The sequence below is a fragment of the Mesoplodon densirostris genome, chromosome 12 (genome assembly GCF_025265405.1).
Source record: "Mesoplodon densirostris isolate mMesDen1 chromosome 12, mMesDen1 primary haplotype, whole genome shotgun sequence".
NCBI lineage: Eukaryota > Metazoa > Chordata > Mammalia > Artiodactyla > Ziphiidae > Mesoplodon > Mesoplodon densirostris.
The window spans coordinates 3,324,283-3,348,354 of NC_082672.1; the positions used below are offsets into that span (position 1 = coordinate 3,324,283).

At 47.6% G+C, this 24,072-nt stretch overlaps 1 protein-coding gene across 1 annotated transcript; it reads left to right on the top strand.

Moving 5' to 3' along the window:
• Nucleotides 1-10,261: 10,261 nt before the first annotated feature.
• On the top strand, nt 10,262-22,355 carry MPC1 (mitochondrial pyruvate carrier 1). The gene is made up of 5 exons (XM_060115010.1): nt 10,262-10,487; nt 11,738-11,741; nt 20,634-20,730; nt 21,359-21,491; nt 21,820-22,355. Exons 1-5 carry the CDS (start codon nt 10,417-10,419, stop codon nt 21,842-21,844), a joined length of 330 nt encoding a protein of 109 aa, XP_059970993.1. The 5' UTR covers nt 10,262-10,416; the 3' UTR covers nt 21,845-22,355.
• The last annotated feature ends 1,717 nt before the right edge of the window (nt 22,356-24,072 follow it).

Genomic DNA, 24,072 nt, shown 5'->3' on the forward strand with positions numbered 1-24,072 from the left:
GGCCGCAGGAGGCCAGGGCTCCCAGGTTGGACAGCCCAGATTCTAGAACATTTCCATGAAGGCAGAAAGTTCCACTGGATGACACCGTTCTAGTACATTGGTCAGGAGTCTTAGTTACAAACAAGAGAATCCACTTTAGCAAGCTTAAGCAGAAAGGGAATTCTTATAGAGGAGTAAGTACCTTGCAGAACTTTCCGGAGGGCAGGCCTGGAAGCTGCACGGCCAGAGACAGCGCACTCTACCCGTTCATCCCAAGGCTGCTGGCAGAGCCCTGGTGGCTCCCTGGCCACCTGCTGCGCCCAGCCCCCTGGTCCTCTCCCCTCACTAGCATCCGAGCTGGCTGGGACTCTGTCTTCCTTTTCATCTGGGCCTGTGTCTGGCGTTCTCTGCCTCTGGCAGCTCTCACTGTGTGGTCCCCGGTCCCCCATCAATATTCCCCACTGGGCGAGCTGTGCGTGGGGGCCTCCTCCCTCCCCACTATAGCAGGAGCCCTCATCCACCGCCGGCTCATCAGGAGAGGTCACCACGCGGTGACAGCTCTTGGCCTGCGACGCAGTCTAGTGGCAACTGGCAGACTGGTTTGATAGAGCCGCATTTGTGTCCCCGGGGAAACACTTACCCCTCGCTCCCCACCTGCAGCACGCAAAGGCACAGGCAAAGCCAAGACACGGGTTGCTCATGGCCCGCTGGGTCCCACCAGCACCTGCGCCCCTCATTCTCCAGCCCCTGGGGTCCGACAGAGAAAAGCCCCAGAACCGCAGTGTCTCAGTGCCCACCGCTTGGGCCGGGACCACACCCCAGTCCCCCGCACGGTGACCTCTCCGCGGGCGGCCCCGGCGCTGTCCTACCCTGACACTGGCACAGGCCTTAAGGAAGCTGGGCAGGACCCTGAATCCTGGAGGCATCAGCCTTCAGGCAGAGTTCCTCGGGCTGGGGGCTGAAGCAGCAGACAGTTCAGGGGGCCGGGGGTCTAAGGTCGGGGCACCCGCCCACTCGGTGTCTGGTGGGGACCCGCTTCCTGGTTCAGAGACGGCTCTGGTCCCTTCATCTTGTAAGAGCCCCTCCCCATGATCCCGTCTAACCCTAAGCCCCTCCCAGAGGCCCCCCTCCACGTGCCATCACACGCGGGTTAGGGTTCACCATGTGGATTGGAGCGGAAGCGGCATTCAGCTCCCTGCGCCCCCTTAGCTCTGAGCCCCTTGGGCAGAAACGACACTGGGCAGGTCCGTGGTGACGGGCGCTCGGTGAACCCACGGCTATTGTGTGAAGAAGCCTGATGGGGGCCGGCTGATCGCAAAGGGCTGTCTAGGAGCTGGGCTCACTCAGCCAGTCAGGGAGGCCTCCCCGGAGGCCGTGGGGAAGGTGCCAGGGGGTGGAGACACCAGCTGACACGACCCACCTGTGCTGGGCGACCCGCCCTGTCCCTCACCCCGACTCCCAGCTGTTTCTCTAAGAAAAGGAGTTTTGGTCCTCTCTGCCATCTCCTCTGCCCGGACACCCTTCCCTAGAGGCTCCTGCTGTGGATTCAGGCCTCAGCTTCTCAGAGAGGCTTTCTCCGATGATCTCCCCCAAAGCAGCAGCGGGCCCGCCTAGGCTGCCCTGTCCACATCCTGCTCTATCTCATCACCCTCCCTTCCTCTCCTGGCACTTGGCAGAAGTGCATTAATTTGTTCTCTCTGTCTGTGTCTGCTTCTCCTGCTGGAATGTGAGCAGAGTCCTCATCTGTTTGTGTTTCCCTGAACCTCAGGTGCGCTGCCTGGCATCTCCCAGGCTCTCAGGCAGCACCCGTGGGACGGATGGAGACTGGAAGTGGACCAGCATGGGAGCAGCGCAGAGATGGGGGGGGGGCGGCCTGTAAGATCTGGGGTCACTAGATAGAGAAAACCTCCCCCTTCCGCTCCCCACGCCACCCAAAGTCACTGGAAGGCTTCATTTCCACAGCCGGTACCAGCCGTGTGTGAAAATAGAAAAGCACGTTCCCTCTGGCACCTGGAAGCCACAGGCTCAAACCCTGGGCTATTCTGAGCTGCGTGAGGAGCTGTCCTGTCTCAGGGGCTTCGGTGAAGGGAATGTGGAGTGAAGTTGGGGCCGTCCTGTTTCTCCCCCCAGGAGGGGAGCTGCATGACACGTGGGGACCACAGGAGGTGCCACACCACACGGGGTCCCTCTCTCTCTCGGTGGAAAAGTCCAGAGTAACTTTTATTGCTGTTGCAGGCAATGTCTCCTTCAGCTAAATGACCCAAGGACCCTAGCGTTTGCTTGATCAGCATAGAATCCTGTAAAGCTGCATCTTCTCTTTTGAAGCGTAGAACTAGACCGAGGATAACAGCTGAGGACAGAGCAAATATTAGCCTTTAGATCCGCCGCTCAGACTGCAATCCAGGCCGCAGGGCACGGCCCATGTGGAAGTGTCTTTGAGGTCAAGTCAATAGACTTAACCCAGTCAAACTTTAACCCATTTTGTGGGTGAAAGGTCTCTGAAGAAACTGATTGATCTTATCCTGTGTTTCAGTGTTTGTGACTAATCTGTGTAGCCGCATTATACTGATAGGGTATATACACTTCAACTATGCCCCAACGCCACCAGCTACTTTCATCTCTGTCCTTTTTCCCATTTAGAAGATGTGTTAACTGAGGCCTAGTTGGAGCCGTTAGAATCCAAGCTCCCAGCCCACTGGCTTCTGGCTGAGATGAGGCACTGCTGTGGAAAGCTGGCAGAGCTTGTGGGGTGTTCTGCAGGTAAAACAAGAAGAAACCAGGATGGGGCATCAGAGGAAACCATCTGTAATGTGTCTTGAAGAAACTAGCAACTGACACAGCAGGGTGGGCACTGCATGTTACGATAAAGAAAATTCATATTCGTGAAAAATTGGTGGCAAGTTGCCAATATTATGTATTCAGAATACACCCATTTTTCAATTGCTCGAAACATCATTTAGGTTTTAAAAGGTAATAATAATAAACGGATCTAAAACGCACCTAAACAAGTCGAACATGGAACGAGATATGAAATGAAGGAAGATGGCATGGGCTGGTCCAAGGCTGAAGCCACGTACCAGGCCAACAGCAGACTTGCAAAGGTAGGAAGAAATATGTTGCCAATTCATGGCCTGGAGAATAGAGCCCAAGGCAGGCATTTTGGGGTCTTGTACAGTGTCAGCTACAGGTGAAAACAATGGGTGTAATTTCTAACACAATGGATGGTGCTCCAACTATGTTAGCTGAAATCAGGAATTTGGGGGAATTATTTATTTATTTATTTATTTCAGCTGCGTTGGGTCTTTGTTGCTGAGCGCAGGCTTTCTCTAGTTGCGGTGAGTGGGGGCTACTCTTCGTTGCGGTGTGTGGGCTTCTTATTGCAGTGGCTTCTCTTGTTGCGGAGCATGGGCTCTAGGCCCGCTGGCTTCAGTAGTTGTGGCACATGGGCTCAGTAGTTGTGGCCCATGGGCTTAGTTGCTCCACGGCATGTGGGATCTTCCCAGACCAGGGCACGAACCCGTGTCCCCTGCACTGGCAGGCAGATTCTCAACCACTGTGCCACCAGGGAAGTCCCTGGAATTTTAAAACATGACACTGATGTTTCCCTTATTGCTTTGTTCCGTTGCGTGATGCATATTGAAAATATTCGTATTTGGTTTTCTGAAGCAGACCCTGCGAAGAGTGTCATAAATAGTTTTTTTTAATTGTTCCTTAAATGTGTGCCAATGCTATGACTCATCCTCAGTTTAATGGATTTGTTGAAAGAACCCATTAAAGACAAGGAATGTAATGATGTGTGCCAGTGCTCACTGGCAGAGTTTTACTCTTACTTTACCTCCAGTTCAAGGATTTCTTGAAATAAAGGGACTGTTTGCCAAATATTCAGTGATCAAAGGCAACAAAGAGCTGTGTGGTTTGTGTTTTCTCCCCAGCATCACACTGCATATGAATGAGCTAAACCTGAAGCTTAAAAACTTCACTTAAAATGTGAATTTAGGGGGGACTTCCCTGGTGGCGCAGTGGTTAAGACTCCGCGTTCCCAATGCAGGGGGCCCGGTTTCGATCCCACATGCATGCTGCAACTAAGAGTTTGCATGCCACAACGAAGACCTGGCACAACCAAATAAATAAAAAAATATTTCTTTTAAAAAAAGTGAACTTTTTCACATTTGTGTCCTAGCTAGACAGGTATGAGAATTTATTTGCAATTGAAAATTTTGGACTACAGATCAATAATAATGATTTTACAAAGCTTTCCGAACATGAATACATAGGCAAAACATTTTAATAGTAATAAACAGCATTATGTAAATTAACTGCAAAAACTACCCTCAAACTAAAGAGATGCTTTTCCATTTAGGCAATAACTAACCTTTTTTTAAAAAATTAGTTTATTTACATTTTATTTTTGGCTGTGTTGGGTCTTTGCTGCTGCACGCAGACTTTCTCTAGTTGTGGTGCACGGGCTTCTCATTGCGGTGGCTTCTCTTGTTGCGGAGCACAGGCTCTAGGCGCAGGCTTCAGTAGTTGCAGCACACAGGTTCAGTAGTTGTGGCTCGCGGGCTCCAGAGCACAGGCTCAGTAGCTGTGGCGCATGGACTTAGTCGCTCCGTGGTATGTGGGATCTTCCTGGACCAGGGCTCGAACCCGTGTCCCCTGCATTGGCAGGCGGATTCTCAACCACTGTGCCACCAGGGAAGCCCTCTATGCATCTTTTTAAAGATTTTTTTCTGTTAAGTTTTAAAAAATAACTTTATTGGGATATAATTCACATATCCTACAATTCATCCCTTAAAAGTGTACAAGTCCATGGCTTCTAGCATAGTCACAGATGTGCAACCATCACTACAACCAATGTTGGACCATTTTCATCACCCCAAGAGGAGAGCGTAGACCTATTAGCATCTCTGTTTCCCCAACCCCCCCAGCCGGAGGCAGCCACCAGGCAACTTACTGTCTCTACAGATTTGCCTACTCTTCACGTAAGTGGAATCACAGGATATGTGGTCCTTTGTGTCTGGCTTCTTGTACTTTAGCAGTGTTTGCAAGGTCCGTCCATGTTGTAGCACCTGTCAGAACTTCATTTCTTTTTATTGCTGAACAATATTCCATCTTATGGATATTCCATATTTACCTACTCACAGACGATTAAACATCTGAGTTGTTTTCACTTTTTTGCTATTATTTACAGGGCTGCTATGAGCATTCGTACACAAGTTTTTATGAGGATGTATGTCTTCACTTCTCTTGGGTGTATACCTAGGAGTGGAATTGCTGGGTCACATGGTAACTCTGTGTTTAATCATTCAAAGAACTGCTAGACTGTTTTTCAAAGCAGATGCACCATTTTCCTTTCCCACCAGCTGTGCACAAGGGTTCCTATTTATCTACATCCTTACCATTCTCCATTTTTTTGATTGTAGCTATACTGGAGAGTGTGAAGTGGTATCTCATTATGGTTTTGATTATCATTTCCCTGATTGCTAAAGATGTTGAATATCTTTTCATGCATTTGTTGACCATTTGTCCATCTTCTTCAGAGAAATGTCTATTCTGATCCTTTGCTTATTATTTAATGGGGTTCTTTGTCTTTGTATTATTGAGTTCTACAAGTTCTTTAACTATTTTAGATACAAGTCGCTTATCAGGTATATGATTTACAAAAATCTCCCATTCTGTGGTGTATCTATCTTTTTGCTTTTCCCTGACAATCATGAACTCACAAAATCACATGCATGTTTCCACTGTCTGCAGTCATTCTTTTCAATACTCAGCCTGTCTGTGTTTAGCCAGGGGGAGCCCCTCCAAGGATGGCTTCCTGTTCTGTCAATACAACACCGTCTTCAAGAGCATCCTCACAGAGGTAGGATTTCAGGTCAGTGTTAGCTGGAGATGAGAGAGGACTTCCCAGGCCCCTGTAACCACTACCTCAGAGCCCCTCACAGGGCTCAGGGCCAGCTCCGCCTGCAGGCTCCTACCACCAGCTAAGCCTGGGTCGGAACTGGGACCTACCCTTTGGGTGGACCTGGTTTCCCCCCAACCTGGTCTTCCGCATACACAGAACCAAATGATCGTGCAGGAGAAGCAGAGATGAGGCCCCCACCCCCACCCCGCGAGCTCTGACCCCTCCGACCTTCCTCCAAGGACAGAAATCCACACAGATAACCTATCTCCACGTTTGTCCTTCAGGAGAGTAGATAATGCTCAGAGGATTAAAGGGCGGTGCAAGGTACAACCTCTTCCTAATAAAAAAAAAAAAAAAAAAAAAAAAAAAAAACAACCCAGTAGCAAAAGACAGGAGGGCAGGTAGGAGCGCAGGCCCTTCCCAACGGGGACTCAGGGAAGGAGAACTGGACATTTATGTCCTAAGGGGATGCAGGGAAGTGGAAAGCTACTGTTGACAGTGTCAGGCTTTGCACAGACATAATTCCTTTTAATTCTAACAAAAACTCAACAACGTGTATGATGTGATACTTATTGGTTCCACTTTATAGATTAAAACACTGAGGCCTGGGAGGTTTGAATAACTTGCCAGCTAAAAAGTGGGAGCATCCGCCTGATTGCAAGGCCTGAGTTCCTCACCGTGCCCTGGCTTGGAGGGCTGGAAGGCAGGAACCCGGACGCTGGACCCGACAGACGGACAGTCCATGAGATGCTCCTTCCGAAAGGGCTTCATGGTTAAGGAAGTTTGGGAAATGCTCCGTAGCATAAGCTTCTTTTATGCTCTCATTCACGGGAGCTTAGTCAAGGCTCTCTCGGAAGAGCTGCAGAAAAAAATAACCTTGTCTGATTCAAATAAGTTTTTGAATACATTTGACCTAGAAAACTGCCCTCACCATTTCCCCCGTAAAAACTCCAGAGGACACAGGAGTTGGGGAAAGCTGTCCGTATCCACAGTGTGTGAAGCCTGTTTCCCCGTGACCAGCAGCCAGTGACTGTGGGTGACACCCGGGCACCTTGGGGTGATTCAGCTCCTCACCTTTCAGTGGATGGGTTCTATCCACTGATGAATGCCTGAGTCACACATTTCCACAGGAAGGGCAAAATAGTGATGTTTCTATTTTCTTTATTCCTTTGCCATTTATTCACTAGCAAATTACTGAATCGCTAGGCAGAGTGAAGATTCCTGGCCTGTGAAAGTTTGTGATTTCCCTGACCTCAGTACTAGAACCGTAACCTGGGAGGGATCTAACTCTCCAAGCCCTGTGGGCAGTGCAGCTGGGTGCAGCGCAGCGGATTCATTTCAGGCCAGACAGGAAGAGCTAACTTGGCTAAGATATTAAGACTTCAGATTCAGAAAGTTACTTTGGCTTTTGAATTTAAGTGTCGTGGCTCTCATCGAAGGCCTGGAGTTCCGTGGTTTACTCTAAGCTAACCAAACTGACCCGTGCCTGCCTAACCGGAACCCAAGAAAGGCAGGTGTTGGGACAAAAGAAAACCGGGCAGAAGGACAGAAACAATACCTCTTTCCATTTATGACACTTTTATCACCACTAAGTACGTCCTCAGATGTTTCCTCTTTTCATCATAACAGATTATATGATCTGTGACCTGTGGAATTCAGTGTGTCAGCTCATAATTAGACCTACTGTTTAATTTTTTTTTTTCTATTTTGATACTTAGGTGAGAAAATACAGCTTGTTTATCCACATGGAAGCTCTTCTACTGTACGAAGCATCACGGAGCTGCGTGCAGTGAAGCTCTCCATGGGACACCCAGCCAGGGGACATGCCCGCCCTTCCACAGCACAAGCACTGCCATTGCACACACTGTATGTAAACACAGTCTGTACAAACAGAGCTGGCCATGAGAGTGCTCTGAACCCGGGGCCAGCCTCCCTCCATCCTGACTTCAGCAACCTGTCAAGGCTCACAGTCTGCTCCTCAGTCAACAGGGAAGCTCTGAGTGCAGCCTCGGGGGTGACTGCCTTTCCTGGACTTGGATGGGCACGCAAGTTCCCACTGCTAGGCCTTTGCAGTCACTTTCGCAAACCTGGGATTCAAAGTAGCCGGTGATGTTTGCATCTTCACTTCCCATGCTCTGTCCGTGCAGGGACCACGGAGGGTTGGGCCTTTCTGAAGCTTTAGGAAATAAAGTAGCTGGGTTTTTTATCTACTGTTATGTTTACTTCTACATTAGACCACACTGCCTGCTCCATATTTAAAGTAGCAAAGATACTATTAACATGAAAGTCCCCTTTGTTCCAACATTTGAAATAGTGGAGAAAGTATGGCTCTCAGAGTAAGAGAACTGGGCTCAGATCCCAGGTTAGCTACTTAGTAGGACATTTATATATTCCTTTATCCAGTATATTCCTATACTTAAATACTCCAGTTGACATTCCTCCACACAATGGGAAACCAATGGAAAGCTCAAAGGCCCAGCTGAGGCCCAAATGGGAAAGCTGAGTCTTCGAGGCCGGCCAAGAGAGAACAGCAGTAATTGGGACAGGTGACCTCAGCAGCCTTTCTCCAAGTGCTGTCACTTGACAGTGAGGCTCAGGGATCCACTCTGGACCTCCTGATGCTTTGAGGTTGGGGGGTCTTCTGACAGCTCAAGTTTCAGAACCACTGCTCATGAGGGAAAGAAAAATATTAGGGGATAAGACTGAACCACTGAGATCCAGGAGCCCCTTCTCACATGGCAGGGGGCAGACACAGTTTGGTTTTATTTTAAAAGCCATTCAGTTTCCTTATACCCACCTTCTGGGTTGATGTGAGGAGGAGAAATTACATTTGAAAAGTGCCTCTTGGGACTTCCCTGGTGGAGCAGTGGTTAAGAATCCGCCTACAAATGCAGGGGACACGGGCTCGAGTGCTGGTCCGGGAAGATCCCTCATGCTGCAGAGCAACTAAGCCCGTGCACCGCAACTACTGAGCCCGCGTGCCTAGAGCCTGTGCTCCGCAACGAGAAGCCACCGCAATGAGAAGCCCGCGCAACTCAACGAAGAGTAGCCCCCGCTCGACGGAACTAGAGAAAGCCCGTGCGCAGCAACAAAGACCCAACATAGCCAAAAATAAATAAAGTGCCTCTTGGTCAACAAATGGGAGGTATTAATAATATTATGAATAATAAAGACAGCTTTGGTCCTTCTAGGTCGTACATTTCTCTCTCCACCATAAAGCACCAGTGGAATCTAACTGGCCTTCCTGGTGTTATTATGGGATTGCAGCATTGTGTATTAAGATATACTTTCACAGAAGATCAAGGTTAGGTGTGACCCGTAGACATCCTAACAGGAAATAAATCTGATTCAATGAAACGATTGCTATTTTAACTCTCAAAGGCATTTCCTTTCTTCTTTAATGCTTTTTATTTTGAATAGATAGCATATGTTCATTGTACAAGTTTCCAAAGGAACAAGAGTATACAGTGAAGTTTCCCTCCATCCCTCACCCCCTTAGCCCTCCCTAGAGGTAGCCACTAACATTTCTCCTCTATCTTTGGAGACAATTTTATCCTTTCTTTGTCCCTATGTACAAATGACTGGCATACTTCACACAGGATTCTGCACCTTGATTTTTTTGCCTATAAATTTTAAAGATCTTTCCATATCAGCACACATAGTTCCCTTATAGTATTCGATGATGGGATGGATGCACCACGATTTATTTGACTCTGTCCCTCTGGTGGATATGCAACTCATTTCCAATCCTTCCATATTAAAAATAATGGTGTTTACATTCCAACCGAAGTCCTTGCTAGAGATGCCCGAGGGTCTCTGCCCCCATGCTCTCATCCGGGGCATTTTAGATGACTCAGCCGTCTACAGTTTTGGCCAGGATAAAACATTTACAATAAACAAAAACAAAACAAAGCCCTGAACAGCCGGAACCTCCCACGTCTCCCTCTCCACGCGGTGCGCCCCACACGTGGCGCTGCGGTTCCCGCGCTGGTCCCGAGCTAGCGGACCTGCTCTCCGGCACATGTAGCGGCAACTGCGGACGCAGCCCGCGCGCCGCTGCTGCGCTCCTCCCGGCGCCCACCTCCGGTCTGGAGCCTGCAGGCCCGGGAGGCCGCGGGGGCTCGTGGATGCTGCAAAGGCCCACGAGATGCGGGCGGCGAGGACAGTCCCGCGCGCCTTCGGACAGTCATCTGCCTGCCCGGAGCGCGCCAGCGCGGGTGCCTGGCAACCGCCAGCCAATCGCCGCCGGACCCCGGCCGTTTTACGGCAGCAGGCCTCGCCCCCACGCGCTGCGAGGGGCGGGGAGGAGGTGTGCAGCGAGCGCGAGCCAATCCGTGCCGCCGCCTCCCGCCCTGCGCCCTCCCATTGGCCCAGAGCCAGGCGGCGGGCCGCGACCGTATGGTGGGGCCGAGCTGTCGTGAGGCACGCCGGCGGGCGGGTGCGGTGTCCGCGCTGTCCGCTCCGCCGGGTGTCATTGGGCTCCGAGGAGCGGCGCCGAGGGCACCGCGGGCGGCCTGGTGTCCGGCACGGCCATGGCGGGCGCGCTGGTGCGGAAGGCGGCGGACTATGTCCGGAGCAAGGACTTCCGGGACTACCTCATGAGGTGACGAGTCCCCGGGGCCGGACCCGCCGAGGGGTCCGGGGTGCGGAGCCGACGCCGCCGGGACGAGGGGCCGCGAGGGTGCGGGCAGCGGGGTGGGCTCCGCGCAGCGGGGCGGGGATTCCGGGGCGGCGGGGCGGGGGGTTGCGGACAGCGGGGTTGGGGCTCCCGGCCGCGGGGCGGGAGTCCAGGCAGCCGGGCGGGGTGCCGGGGTAGTGGCGCGGGGGGCTCCGGACAGTGGGGCAGCGGGGCGGGCCGGAGCCCCGGCCGGGGGACCCCCACCCCGGCGCGGGCGGGCGCCGAGAGCGGGCCCGGTCCGGCGAGTGGGGCCGGGGCTCCGGCTCGCTGCACCTGCTCGGCAGGTGTGTGCCCAGGTGTGCGGCGGACCTGCCCCGGGCGCGGGCTGGGAGGGGGCGTCCCGGCATCGCTCGGTGGAAGGTGAGCCGCAGGTGCTCCTTTTCCGCGACAAGGGCACTGAGCCCGCCGGGTCGACCTCGACCTTCGGATTTCGCAGCTTCAGGACGTCAAGCGTGGGACGGAATCAAATCTAACATAACGAATATTCTGCCAACCAAGGGCATACTTTTTAATATTCTGCTTAAGTCTTTGTTTTCAATGAGAAAGAAAGGGCAGTGGCGGGATGAAAAGCCTAAAGACACTTCCTATATTTTATTTTATTTTTTGGCTTCGCCGCTCGGCAGGCGGGATCCTAATTTCCCCCCAGGGACCACCTGCGCCCCCTGCATTGGAAGCGCTAGTCTTAACCACTGGACCTCCAGGGAAGTCCCACTTTCTGTATTTTATTTTCGCCTGTAATCTTGAGATGCCTGCTTTTTATTTCATTTATTTAATATAACTTTAAAACCGTTTAATATAGTTTATTTAGGTGTATACATTTTAGTTTTTCTTTGTGTGATTTTTTAAACCTAGGTAAGTGTAGGGTGCGGTATTTTTCAACAGGTTAGTGTAGTAAAGAGGTAAAGTGATGACAGCTGAGGAGAAATAACCATCCATAGGGTACAGTATGAAGGCAGCTTCATTTTACCAGTAAAAAAAAAAAAAAAGGATTATTTTTTTTTAATTCTGAATTTTATTGCAAATACTGTTTGCTTGTAATTTTAAAGGGCAGTAGGGTAAGAACAATAATTGTCTGCCATGTGGTAGATTTGGAAATAGAAGCTTCACTCTTGACTTTCCAAAAATGAACTTTGTGTACTTGCATAGGACCATGATTAATTAGGAGAGATGTGTAGTACTGTGGAGGAGAGTATTTATCAGATTACTGTGCTGGGGAAATCTGAGGAAAGGAGTCGTGGGAGGCTGTGTTCTTATTCCCTGCGGTTAAGTTTCTCTATGACTTCAAATATTACCTTAGGTTTTTACTAATGTATCTCCTTTGTATGAGCCTTCCTAATAGTAAAGTACAGCTAAGGATAAAACTGTATGATATAATTAAGAATAAAGTCTTATCCATATTAGAAATATGCTGATGATTACCTAACGTTCTATTACACAGGAAGAATTTGTAAAATATATGTATTTTCAAGGAAGAGAGTTAGCCCTGCTTTTCTAAACTTATGTTTTTTTACTAGACAGGTGTCTGTGAGCCAGGTATTTCAATTGAATACTTTGATATATGGTCTAACCTTTTTTCAAAGATTAAGTTCATGTAGCTTTAATGTTTACATGTCTTCTCTAGTATCGCTTTAATTGTATTAAGCTCTGACTAAATGAGGAAAAAAAGAGAACTGCAGTGTCCAGGAAAGTGCTGGCTGGTAGGACACCCAGCTAGGATTCCGAAGAATGACTTCTAGCCAAGGGATCCCCAGCAGTCAATCCCAGTGGACTTTTGTTACCCTGTCTGTGAAATGGGTTTAATGACAGTGCCCTATCTGGTTGGGTTGTTGAGAAAATTAAACCAGATGAGGGATGTGAAAATACTTGGAAACCCCAAATCACTACGTATTTCTATTATATCTTGCTATTTTTGTAGCAGAAACATTTTAAAAAGTGTACTGTTATGGGAAAAGTTAAAATCTTAAGTGTGAGTGTTACTGAACAGAACTTGAGTCTGTGCACCCGACACACAGCAAAGCCAGTCTCCTGACACCGGTTGTGGGGAAGGGAAGTGCAGCGTTTACTTCAGGGCGCCTGCCAACCAAGGAGAAGGGGCAGCTCATGCTCTAGAGATGCAAACTCCCAGATGGCTTTCAGGGAGGGGTTTTTAAAGACACATTAGGAGTGAGGGTTGCAGGGTGTGTGATCAGTTTGTGGACTTTCTTCTGACTGGTAGGTGGTAAGGTAACAGGGTGATGTTTTGGGAATCTTAATGTCAACCTTCTGGCTCCAACCAGCCTGAAGGCTGCTTCTTGTGGTGGGAATGTAGTGACCATCCTCCACCTGGGTGGGAGCCTTAGTTCCTGCAGGACAACTCAAAGATATGTGTTAGATTGATATATATATCCCTCCAGGAGGAACCAGGACTCTGTTTTATCGCTGAACTATTGTTTAAGCTATCATTGCTTTTCTTGCTTAACTGCTTTTCCTTCTTCCTGCGTTCCCTCACTTCCCTCATTAGCAACTGCTTGAGTCCGCCCTTGGGAACTTGGGGAAGGCCTGGAAGACTAAAACCTTTTTCTACAACAAGAAACCGGGGACACAGAGGGGCTTTTGTACTCAGGAAGGGTCCTGCTCAGTTTCATGAGGCATAAAGCTCTGCGATTTTGACTTGGAAATACTTCTGTGGACTGAACAGATGAAGTGAGATGTCCGGCTGGCCTTGTTTTCCCTGCTGCTCTTGGCAGCAGTGGGATTTCATGCCAGCCTGCAGAGCAGTGATTGAGTGATTGGGCTGATATCAAAACGCTCAGCAGAAGCTCTTTTATTAGCTTTTTCTCCAGAAAGGAGTCACTTCTTCCCAGCATTTATTAGAGGAACGTTTCCTCTGTTTGTTCTTCTAGTCTTCTTGCTTACAGCCCCTGCTTTGCTTTTGCAAATAAATAAACCCGTAATAAGACAATTTCACATTCTCTTCCAGAGACGGGGCCTGTGCCTTCTCACCTCGTCAATCATTTGCACTCCTGAGCAACTCAAGCTCTCTAGCGTTCTTTTTTTTTTTTTTTTTCTTTTTGCGGTACGCGGGCCGCTCACTGTTGTGGCCCCTCCAGTTGCGGAGCACACGCGCAGGCTCAGCGGCCATGGCTCACGGGCCCAGCCGCTCCGCGCCATGTGGGATCCTCCCGGACCGGGGCACGAACCCGTGTCCCCTGCATCGGCAGGCGGACTCTCAACCACTGCGCAACCAGGAAAGCCCTCTAGCGCCGAAGGGGTGTAGAGGTTTTCCAAACTAAAGCTGCTCTAGAATTTTAAGTCATTTTATTAACAACATAGATGAAGTTTTTAGCAAAAATTTAAAGTCATATTTTACATAGATTATAACCTCCTGTCAATTACATTTTATGGATAAGACTGAAATGTCTTTCTTACTAAAGTGAATTTCCAAGTGTATTTTAAAATGTTGATTTTTTTTTTTTTTTCATCGAGGAACAGGAGTTAAAAAAATGGGTTGTAACCAAAGGCAGTGTGTGGACTTTGGATCTGATATGGGAAAAAACAGCTATAAAAGGCATTACTGGGACAACTGGGGCATTTAAATTGGGTCTTAGTATTAAAATATTAAGTAATTATTGACAGTTTTTGTTGGATGTGATGGCAGTATTATTACACCTAGGTGATGAGTTTGAGGGATGGGTTTGAATCCCAGCCTTTTTGCTTCCCAGCTGTGTAGTCTTGGACAGATTGCTTAGTGTTTGGGCTTTGGTAGCTGTTTGACAACACAGCATAGTGCTGTGTATATTACAAAAGTAAATGTTCTATTTTTTATTGTAATCAATATTCCATGTTTAATCCCTGGGTTCCTGGTACTCCTTTTGATGCCTTTCACTGATTTCTTCTTACTTACTTTAATGAAACTCTTGAATCAAGAACTTCCTGGATCTCTATTATCGTTTTATTTTGTTTTTTTAAATAAACTATTTCCTCACATACGTTATTGGAGTAAAAGAAGATAGCTCTCTCTTTTTTGCTCTTCTCTTATTCTCCCTCCTGAATTTTGGTTAAGAAAGATAAATTAGAATGAGCAACTAAGTTTTGAGGTAGGATGTATGTTCTAGTGACTTAGTCAAGGTCTGTGTATATTTATCCCAGAGATTTACTCCCCTCCCTCAGAGAAGTGAACGGATGTATATGTGCACATATGTATTTGGATATATGTGCAAAGAATGTTTTCTTAGGTAGAACCTAGATCACGAGTATTTGAAAATCAGTTCATCAGTCAGCATGCTCTTGTAAATCCGAAGTGAGTCAGCTGTTTGCAGTGAATATTCTCCAGTTAATAAGGTTATCTATCTAAGTTATTTTAACTTCTTAGTTTCCAGGAGAGCTTTAAGAATTTATATTTACTACCCAAGTGAGAAGTTGCAGTGGAAAACAGGGAGTCTTTCACAAGTTATAAGATATTAGAGCTGGAATGGACCTCAGACATCAGATAGTCCAACACTTCACCTGCCATATAGAAAAACTGAGATCCAAACCAAGTGGAAAAGTTGAGACCCTCTGGACGCCAAACCTGTGAAGCCAAAAGAGGAATGTCCGTTAAGATTTAAAGGGAAATAGTTATGCACAAAAATGGTTTTGAAAAGAAGGTTTCAGGTGCTTTCTCTGCACCTCCTTTTCTGGTGTCTGCCTCCCTCCTCTGCCGTGCTGCTTGCATACCCGCCCCGGGCTTACTGCCCTGCCTTGTAAATGACCTTCAGAAAGTTACTGAGGCTGAAGGCCTTGAAGCAGAAGTGGCCACAGGAATCTCTCTTCTGCCGTCCAGTTTAGTGTTGACCATCTAAATACAGTTGAATATCACACATTCTGATTGTTAAAGCTTTCTCTCATTTTACCTTGAACTAGAAGATCAGGTAAAAGTTGCTGAGCATAAATGAAATGGTGGTGAGCATTTTCAGCCTATAAGAGAATTTCAGTCTAGAATATCTCCAGGCCTTACCCCGCTCTCAGTAGTGGTATAAACACTATGCTAGGCTGTCACTTAGATCCTTTTAGTACTGTATAAGCAAGTTATAAATTACCTAAATTACTCACAGTACTTTCAGAGAAAGCTAGCAGTTACTGTCAGTAATTTTAGGAAAGGAAGAAACAGATTGGCAATGCCGAGAAGACGTTAAGAAAATAAAAATGAGCTTAGAAGAAACCTGGAGCCAAACAAGCAGTATTGCAGATTAAGGAGAAGCAGAGGATAGTTTATGCGGGGTAGTCATCCTCCTTTGTCCCCTCCATCAGCATTCTTAACGGGGGAGATCGGTTTTTCCTCCACAAGAATTCAAGGTCATAAGTGAACCAAGAAAACCCTTATGCATTTTGAGGTTGTTTTAACCTTCACTGAAATAAAATGCAGGCAACATACCAAATAAAGAGAAAGTCAAGGGTGTTTTCCACACAGTTTTAACACTATTGTCCCCCAACTGCAGTTTGTGTTTGCTTATAAGTTTATCTTTCTTTGGAACAGAAGCTAGTACATACTAGGAAGCTTTTCTTTTCTAGTTTGGCCCTGCACAAATATGCCTGTCAGATTTTTTGACTGAGTAGTTGATGCATGTTTTGGACAGTTCTGACATAGAATTAAGGGATGTTGAGTTGTGGCTTTTTGTATTTCCCAGGGATGTTTAGAATAAATTTATTCTCAGATTGGCTTACCGTCATTAAACCACTATTAAAGTGATGTGATCAACATTGTTTCTGTGGTCCGTTTCACACAGGACTTTTGGACCGAACAGGGTATGACGGCAGAAGTTAACTCCTCCTCCACATTCCTTTATAACCTGCCTGTTGTAAAATAGGGTAGAATTGGAACTATTGTACAACTCAAGGAAAGAGTCCTGAATTGAAAACTAAATTATCTCCGAGTGGACAATTTAGATTTTAAGAAATAACATCTTTTAAAATACTTTTGTAGGAAAAAAATGTGCCATTGGTAATTTATAGATAAATAAAAGGCCTGTGTTCAGATCCTGAACAAAGAAGAGTGACACCACAGGTGACTCTAGTCCATAAACTACTGGTTCCTGCCCTCTGACCTGATGAGGGAATCACCCTCTCTGCCGTCCAAACACTGTGCTCAGCTTGGACTTGCTGTGAAATACGATCTTGGCAACGTAATTTGTTACCGCAGTTGAAACATAATCTATTAAAACAGTGCACTTAACGTTGAAAGACGGACTCTTTCTAGGCTGTTCGTATTTCATAACAGAACCTATTTGAAGTATATTATTAGCATCGTCAACAGCTACTCTCATGCTGGAGATGAGAACCTCCCTGACCTCTACGTCAAAACTACTAGCGGAGCTGTTTGGACGAGACAGTGTGTATAGAGGATTTTATCATTTTATTTCAGTCATTCTTTCAGGGCTACACTTTTAAGAGTTTGCCTTATCAGAACAATTAAGCTATATCCTGAAAAGAAGAATTGCCATCTCAGAAGTAAAAGTAATTCGACGTATTTCTGAATGGTATTAATTTTAACATTGAGGAAAACAGTTCCCTTAACATTAGAAGATTTTTTTCTTCATTCACTCAGCAAACATTTTTTGAGTGCCTTGTGAATTCTGGGCACCACTTGGGCCAGAGTTTCAGCTGTGAACAGAATATGGAATTACACGCCTATTTTTAGGAGCTTACATTCTGGTGAGGGCCTGTTGGTCAGTAAAAATGGAAAGCCTGTTGCTGGTAGAATTCTGCAGCATTGTGCTTCTCTCCAGCTTGTCGTTTTCAAAGAAATGCCCCCTATAAGCCCGTGCTGTCCAGTCTGAGAGCCACAAGCCCCAGGTGGCAGGGGAGCTCGTGGAGGGTGGCCAGTCCAAGCTGAGCTGTGCAGCAGTGTCTACACCCAACGGATCTCGGAGACTCAGTGCCGAAAAAGAATGTAAAATACCTCATCAGTAGGTTGTTATTGACTACATGTTCAAATTAAAACATTTAGAGATGTTGGAATACATAATAAAATTAACTCCTGTTGTTTTTCACTTCTGTTAACATGACTTCTAGAAAGTTTTAAATTTCATGTGACTCCTGTTCGTGACTTGCACTATATTCCTGTTGGATGGCTCCACTCTTAAGGGTTAAGTTTACATTTCATAAAATTAAGGTTTACTTTCATTAGGTCAAAGTTATTGACCCAATATCACTCGATCTTCTCAAGAAAAAAAAAAAAGAATATGTGCTGCTAGTGTTGTAGTTCTGTTACTGAAACTTGAATACATGTATGAGGTTAAAGTAACTGAAATCTTTCAAAGCATCTGATCTTTTTTTTTTTCCCCGCATGTCTCTCCTGTCTGAACCTCGGTGACTCCTCACAAAATAGTACGGTAAGAACCTGTTGCTACTTCACATCAGGCTTCTGCAGACTTTCTGCATTAACAGAGTAGGGACAGGAGACAGCCCTCATGCCACATCCTTGTGGGTCCCGGGCTGAGGGCGCCTCCAGTGACCCCTTGGTCCTCCAGTTCCACTCTGGACACTAACTTCTCTGCAGGACCAGTGCATTGACTGGTGAATATCTGACAGAGCACAGACCAAACATGTATTCCAGAAAAGGGGAGTGAGAACTAGAATCTTGCACTCGATAGAAAAGATGTATTATTAACTTTCTATGGTTAGATATTTTAGTAACTAGTGTTGAAATTATCTTTACCTTTTATGTTCTTTTTATGAAATATCTCTTAAGTATATCTCAGTGCTTATAATCACAAGTGTCTATATAGCCCTTAACTTGAAGAACTCTGCTTCATATAACCCTACACTCACCACAGTAAAACTTTGAATACTGTCTTGTGACCAGAAGTCCCCCGGGCTGCCTCAGGTTTCAGATTTATGCCGTGGCCTCTTACTACTTGGCCGCAGCTGTGAGCGCAGACGCCTGGCATGGCTGAGGCCCTCAGGGCAGCCCTGAGTGTGTGCATAGTGCGGGGATCTGGGGGCCACTGTGCAGACCAGAGCAGAGCGGTGGAACGTGATTAAACAGCCAAGCGTTGGGAATAGACTAACGTGGTCAAAACAAGGAGGAGGGGAACATCACTGGAGTAGTAGAGAGTTGGAAGTGGAGGGACACAGAGGAAAGGACAGGAAGGGAGACAAGCAGGTAGGTGAGGAGGGATAGATGCTCCATCGCCAGAGGTCTGGAGGATGAGGAAGGAGGAAAGTGGCCAGGCTTCATCTAGGTACAAGAAACAGGAAAGTTTCAGCAATGAGTAGCTGAGACAAAATCCAGTCTGAAAGCAGGAGGACCAAATAGCCACCCCAGAACCTCAAAGAGTCTTTATACCAACTGTGCCTGAGTTACAGCGTCCATAACTCAGATGTGAGATTCTGCAGCACTCACCATGCTGGCAGTAGAACAGCTCTGACAGTTTTATAGCTATTTAAGGCAGAGGCCTCATGCTTACATTAAACACGTTATGTAAACGTTTCAAAATATTCTTAGATCATGACAAAGGTAATTCTCACTGATTTTTCTTGCATTTCCTTGTTTCTCATTCTTACGAAGTTTTTGGATTTTTTTTTTTTTTTTTTTTTTTTTTTTTTTTTTGCGGTACGCGGGCCTCTCACTGCTGTGGCCTCTCCCGTTGTGGAACACAGGCTCCGGACGCGCAGGCCCAGCAGCCACGGCTCACGGGCCCAGCCGCTCCGCGGCACATGGGATCCTCCCGGACCGGGGCACGAACCCGTGTCCCCTGCATCGGCAGGTGGACTCTCAACCACTGCGCCACTAGAGAAGCCCAGTTTTTGGATTTTAATGACTCTTGGTCAGTATTAGAAATGCAGGTCTAGGGCCTCCCTGGTGGCGCAGTGGTTGAGAGTCCGCCTGCCGATGCAGGGGACACGGGTTCGTGCCCCGGTCCCGGAGGATCCCACATGCCGCGGAGCGGCTGGGCCCGCGAGCCATGGCCGCGGAGCCTGTGTGTCCGGAGCCTGTGCTCCGCAACGGGAGAGGCCACAGCAGTGAGAGGCCCGCGTACAGCAAAAAAAAAAAAAAAAAAAGAAATGCAGGTCTAGAAGGTATTTTGCAGTCTGCGTTTATCTTAAATGCTCTGATAGGCAGAAATAAAGCACTGCTTAATGTTCTAATAACTGAAAAGGGTCTTTACCCAGCAGTGTGTGGTTTCCTTCATATTTTATTTTATTTTTTGTTTTTCATTTTTTTTTTGGCCATGCTGCATGGCTTTCGGGATCTTAGTTCCCCAGCCAGGGATGGAACCCGGGCCATGGCAGTGAAAGTGCCAAGGCCTAACCATTGGACCTCCAGGACCTCCTTCATATTTTAAAGCATTATTTGCAAATTGTACATAAATAAAACAAGTTTTAATTTAATGGGGAAAGCCGCTGGACTTATTTCAGCCTCAGAAGTTAAATTAAATTGGACGTTGCTACTGTTCAACGTAACAACTTAATTCTGGTGCCTGGGACGGCCGTGGTCGCACATGAGAAGCTCCTGAGCCATTTCTTAAATATAGGCTGTTCCTATTACTTCAAAATTAATTTTCAGTTTAATTTCTCATTATCTGGGGGTCTGAGTGTAGATTTTTAGGTTCTCTGATCTTCATACAGCTCCTATGAGGTGAAAAGCAATTTCTTCCCTTATTAAGTTACTTTCTTCAGAAAAAGTATCCAACTTAAGGTGTGCATTTTAAGAAATGTTGACAAATATCTTAATGAAAATTTGAAGAAAGTTTGATAGATTTAAACGTTAACATTACAGAGAATGGTTGTAACAGGTTTAAGTTGTAGCAAGAGTGACTTGTGTAAGAAGTTAATCTCATTTGAAAATTCTCTAAACGGGACAGTCTGAGGTTACTTGGTTGTGATCTGGAAGTTGGTAGGGACCTTGGTAAACTGGCTGATCCCTTCTGGTTTGGGGCTCTCACCTTGTGAGAACTGCTGATTCACAGGCACATACTTGCACAACTGAACGCCTGCATGGTAACCTTCCCCAGTTAACCGCACATTTCACGTTACTGTTGAAGAGAAGTTGTAGCTGTTCACCTCTCCGTCTTGACTTTTACTCTTCTTTCTCTCCTCGTTTTTTAACAGCACTTTTGGGGCCCAGTAGCCAACTGGGGTCTTCCCATTGCTGCCATCAATGACATGAAAAAGTCTCCGGAGATTATCAGTGGGCGGATGACATTTGGTAAGGATGCAGATTTGAATAATTGGGAGGATCTTTATATATAAAATGATAGCATAATACAGCTCCTGCTTACATTTCAAGTTTGTAGCACCAGACAACTAAAGTCACTAATAGAAAGTAACGTAAAGTGCCTGACGTCATTGATGGGTGTTCTCCTCATGGTAAGGGAGAAAAAGGGTTACTGTAGTTGGAAGTATTTATTAAGGTCCTGGTTGCCTTTCAGATTTAGTACCCCTAGTTAAAGAGTGTGTCCTCTTGAACTTTATTTGGAAAAAGGATCTTTAAGTTTACTTGAAATCCTGATATTTGAACATAAAACTTGTTGAGGGGATTAAATAGCAGTTCTTTCAGATAAGGGACTATAAACCACTCTAGGGGACAGAAAAGGAGGTTAGAACTGATGTCGGTTTACTGACATTATGTTCTTTAACTGTTTAAGTAATAAGTAACAGAATACCTAACAGTGGAGCAAACCATCTGATGAGTTTCCCATTCATGTAAGCAGTTAAGCAGTAACTTTTATCATCTGTAAAGGTTTTAGCAGAAGAGGTTCTTTTTTTTGAGGCGGTTGAGCCCTGTCAGCCCTCAGTTGGAGGCTGTAAGTCACTGTCTTGCGTGTTCCTGGCAGCCCTCTGCTGTTACTCCCTGACGTTCATGAGGTTCGCCTACAAGGTGCAGCCTCGGAACTGGCTGCTGTTCGCCTGCCACGCCACAAATGAAGTAGCCCAGCTCATCCAGGGGGGACGGCTGCTCAGGCATGAGTAAGTAGATCCCACTGAGCCTTTGTGTTCTGAGGAGCTGGGGAGGCCTGTGTCGTGGGGCGGGCTGTGACTGTGCAGCTGGGGAGACTCGACGCAGAGCAGAAATACGCTGAGAAGTTAAAACAGGGACTGCGCCGTTGAGACAGTGGGATGAGAATTCACTTATTAAACATGAAAATTAGCATGAAATAGGGTATTACTGTTCTTATGATACCGTGACTTGAAATACGTGTTAACCTAAAGGTGTCTTCTTAAAGCCCTCCAAGGCCTTCGAGGCTGGCGGTGAAGCTTTGTTTCTCATTGAATTTGTCTTTGTGCTTCTTCCCAGGATGTCTAAAAATGCCTCAGCATAACAATGGAAAATGAAGGACCGGCTTCTTGAAGGGATGGCATTGCCAGCTGCTGCTGCTGAGTCACAGATTCCATCATAATGAATAGTCTTGCTAAGAAAAATATGCGGAATGCTATTTTTACTAACCAGACTATTTTTCTAGAAATAGCAGGGAGTTCCTAAACCTACTCTCTGCTGCCTTACAAGTACTGAATATTTTACTTCTCTTCAGAAAGAGTAGCTCAAATATGCAATCAATTTAATAATTCCCAATGATGGTTTTATCTGCAGTAATATGTATATTATCTGTTAGAATTTACTTAATGAAAAACAGAAGAGAACAAAATTTGACCATCAGCATTTAAGTACTCAGAAATCGTGACCTTTCGTTTAATGACCATGAGACAGCCGACAGCTGGCCACATACCTAAAATCACATTGCCAGTGTTTGAAAAGGTATTTGTATTTCCATGCAGTGTGTATATTGAAATGCTGTAAATTAATGGCAATAAATGATTTACATATTTGTCAAATGAGCATGATTAAATACCTTGTTATGTTTGTTAAGAAACTGAAGAACTATATCCCTGAAAGGTCAATTACAGGTGAAAAGTGGAACTCCTTGAAAATGATTAACATGGCTATAGGGAAGTGACAAGCTGGGGGCCAGTTTCCGAAAGCATCCACATTCCCAGCTATTCATAATGCGCTCTCTCAATGGGCAGACATTAGAAAAGGCACCCAAGCACTGCGCCTGAAAACTGCCCCGAACTAGCCGACTGCAGACTGCCCAGAAGTGTCCTGGGCTTGAGTTTCCCCCCGAGGCAGGTCAGCTAACGTCTGTGCTGTTTCCAGGGAAGCCGTGGGGCTTGCAGGTCCACAGCACGTGTCAATGGCCTGGTGGCCAGCGCCGCGCTGGGCCCTGGGAGGGGAGGCTGACCTCTGGGCGAGGAGCCGGCTCTGCAGGGCAGGGGTGGAGCTGCTCCGAGGAGTGGGACCAGCGGCCCGAGAGCGTCCTGAGAGCACGGTCCTCACGCCTCAGGTCACGTCACGCAGGTAGTTGGAGTTCGTCAGCCTTCACCGTGAACGCGAGCACGGTTTCCCATCTCCCGGCGATAGTGGATGAGAGCGGCGGGCGCAGGGCCGACGTCGGCGGGCCTGTGTCCCAGCTCCTCCTCAGCTAGCCTGTTCCCTCTGAATCATTTCTGTCCCTTTTCCTTTCCTTCAGAGGCGTTACACAGCTGTCACAGCGCTCTAGGGTACGTTCTTTGAGCCAGACGCTGCCCTGTGGAGCTGGACTGGTGCTGCTGCACACGGGGGACAAGGTGGGGTGCGTGGCGGGGCCTCCGGACAAGCGGCTGCGGCTGCCCCGCCACCCGGGGCTGGGGGCGGGGAGCTGGGCGCAGGCCGTCCTCCCCGCTGAGGCTCATTCCTCCACAGCTCCCTGGAGTTGAGGGTGGTTAAAAGCAGCTGGCGAGAAGAGCCCAGATGCGTTTAATTCAGTTAAAACCGTGCGTCCTGCTTGATCTGTCATACAAGTAACATAACTGGTAAGAAATTCAGACTCCACACGTGCATATAAAGGAGCCACCGCAGGCTCGTGCCTTCCTTTCCCATCTGTCCGCAGTCACCACTGTTAGTTTTTGTGGTTTTGAATCTTCCGCTTCCCTTTTCGCCTTGGGGAACTCGTCCGACCTACCTGTCTCTAGTGCTAAGTGCTGAGCAGGGGTATCCCGCGGGGGTCAGCTGGGCGGGAAACCGCGGTGCCGCCCCAGGAGGCCGCCCCAGGCCTGGGAGAGATGCCGCCCCAGGCCCGGAGAGATGCCGCCCCAGGAGGCCGCCCCAGGGCCGGGAGAGATGCTCCAGAGATGGGAGCAGGAGAGGCCCCGATAACGTCAGTCACCAGTCTGCTTCCCTGAGCTGCTCTCACACCTGCTGAGGAAGTCGGGCGGAGGCCAGCAAGGTCACTAATGCTCTGAATGAACACGGCTGAGCAGGGCGTGTGCACGGGCCGAAGGTGTGCGGGGAAGCGGTCCCGTGGGAGCCGCCAGGTGGACGGCCCACGTCAGAGAGGGTCCTGAGGGACCCAGACAGAGGACACGGATCTTGTACCCTGGCAGCTCCCTGAGGGGGTCTCGGGAAGCCCCCAGCTGTGCTCTTTCTCTGAGCGCAGTGTCCCGAGTACTGGCAAGGACAAAGGCAAGGATGCCAGGTGAACAACGAGAAAAGGCGGGGCAGGGCGTGCAGTGT

Coding starts and splice junctions, on each gene's coding strand:
- MPC1 (XM_060115010.1), top strand. CDS start 10,417: ATGGCGGGCGCGCTGGTGCGGAAGGCGGCGGACTATGTCCGGAGCAAG. Junction 20,731..21,358: donor CAGTGGGCGGATGACATTTG/GTAAGGATGCAG, acceptor TGTTCCTGGCAG/CCCTCTGCTGTTACTCCCTG. Junction 21,492..21,819: donor GGACGGCTGCTCAGGCATGA/GTAAGTAGATCC, acceptor GCTTCTTCCCAG/GATGTCTAAAAATGCCTCAG.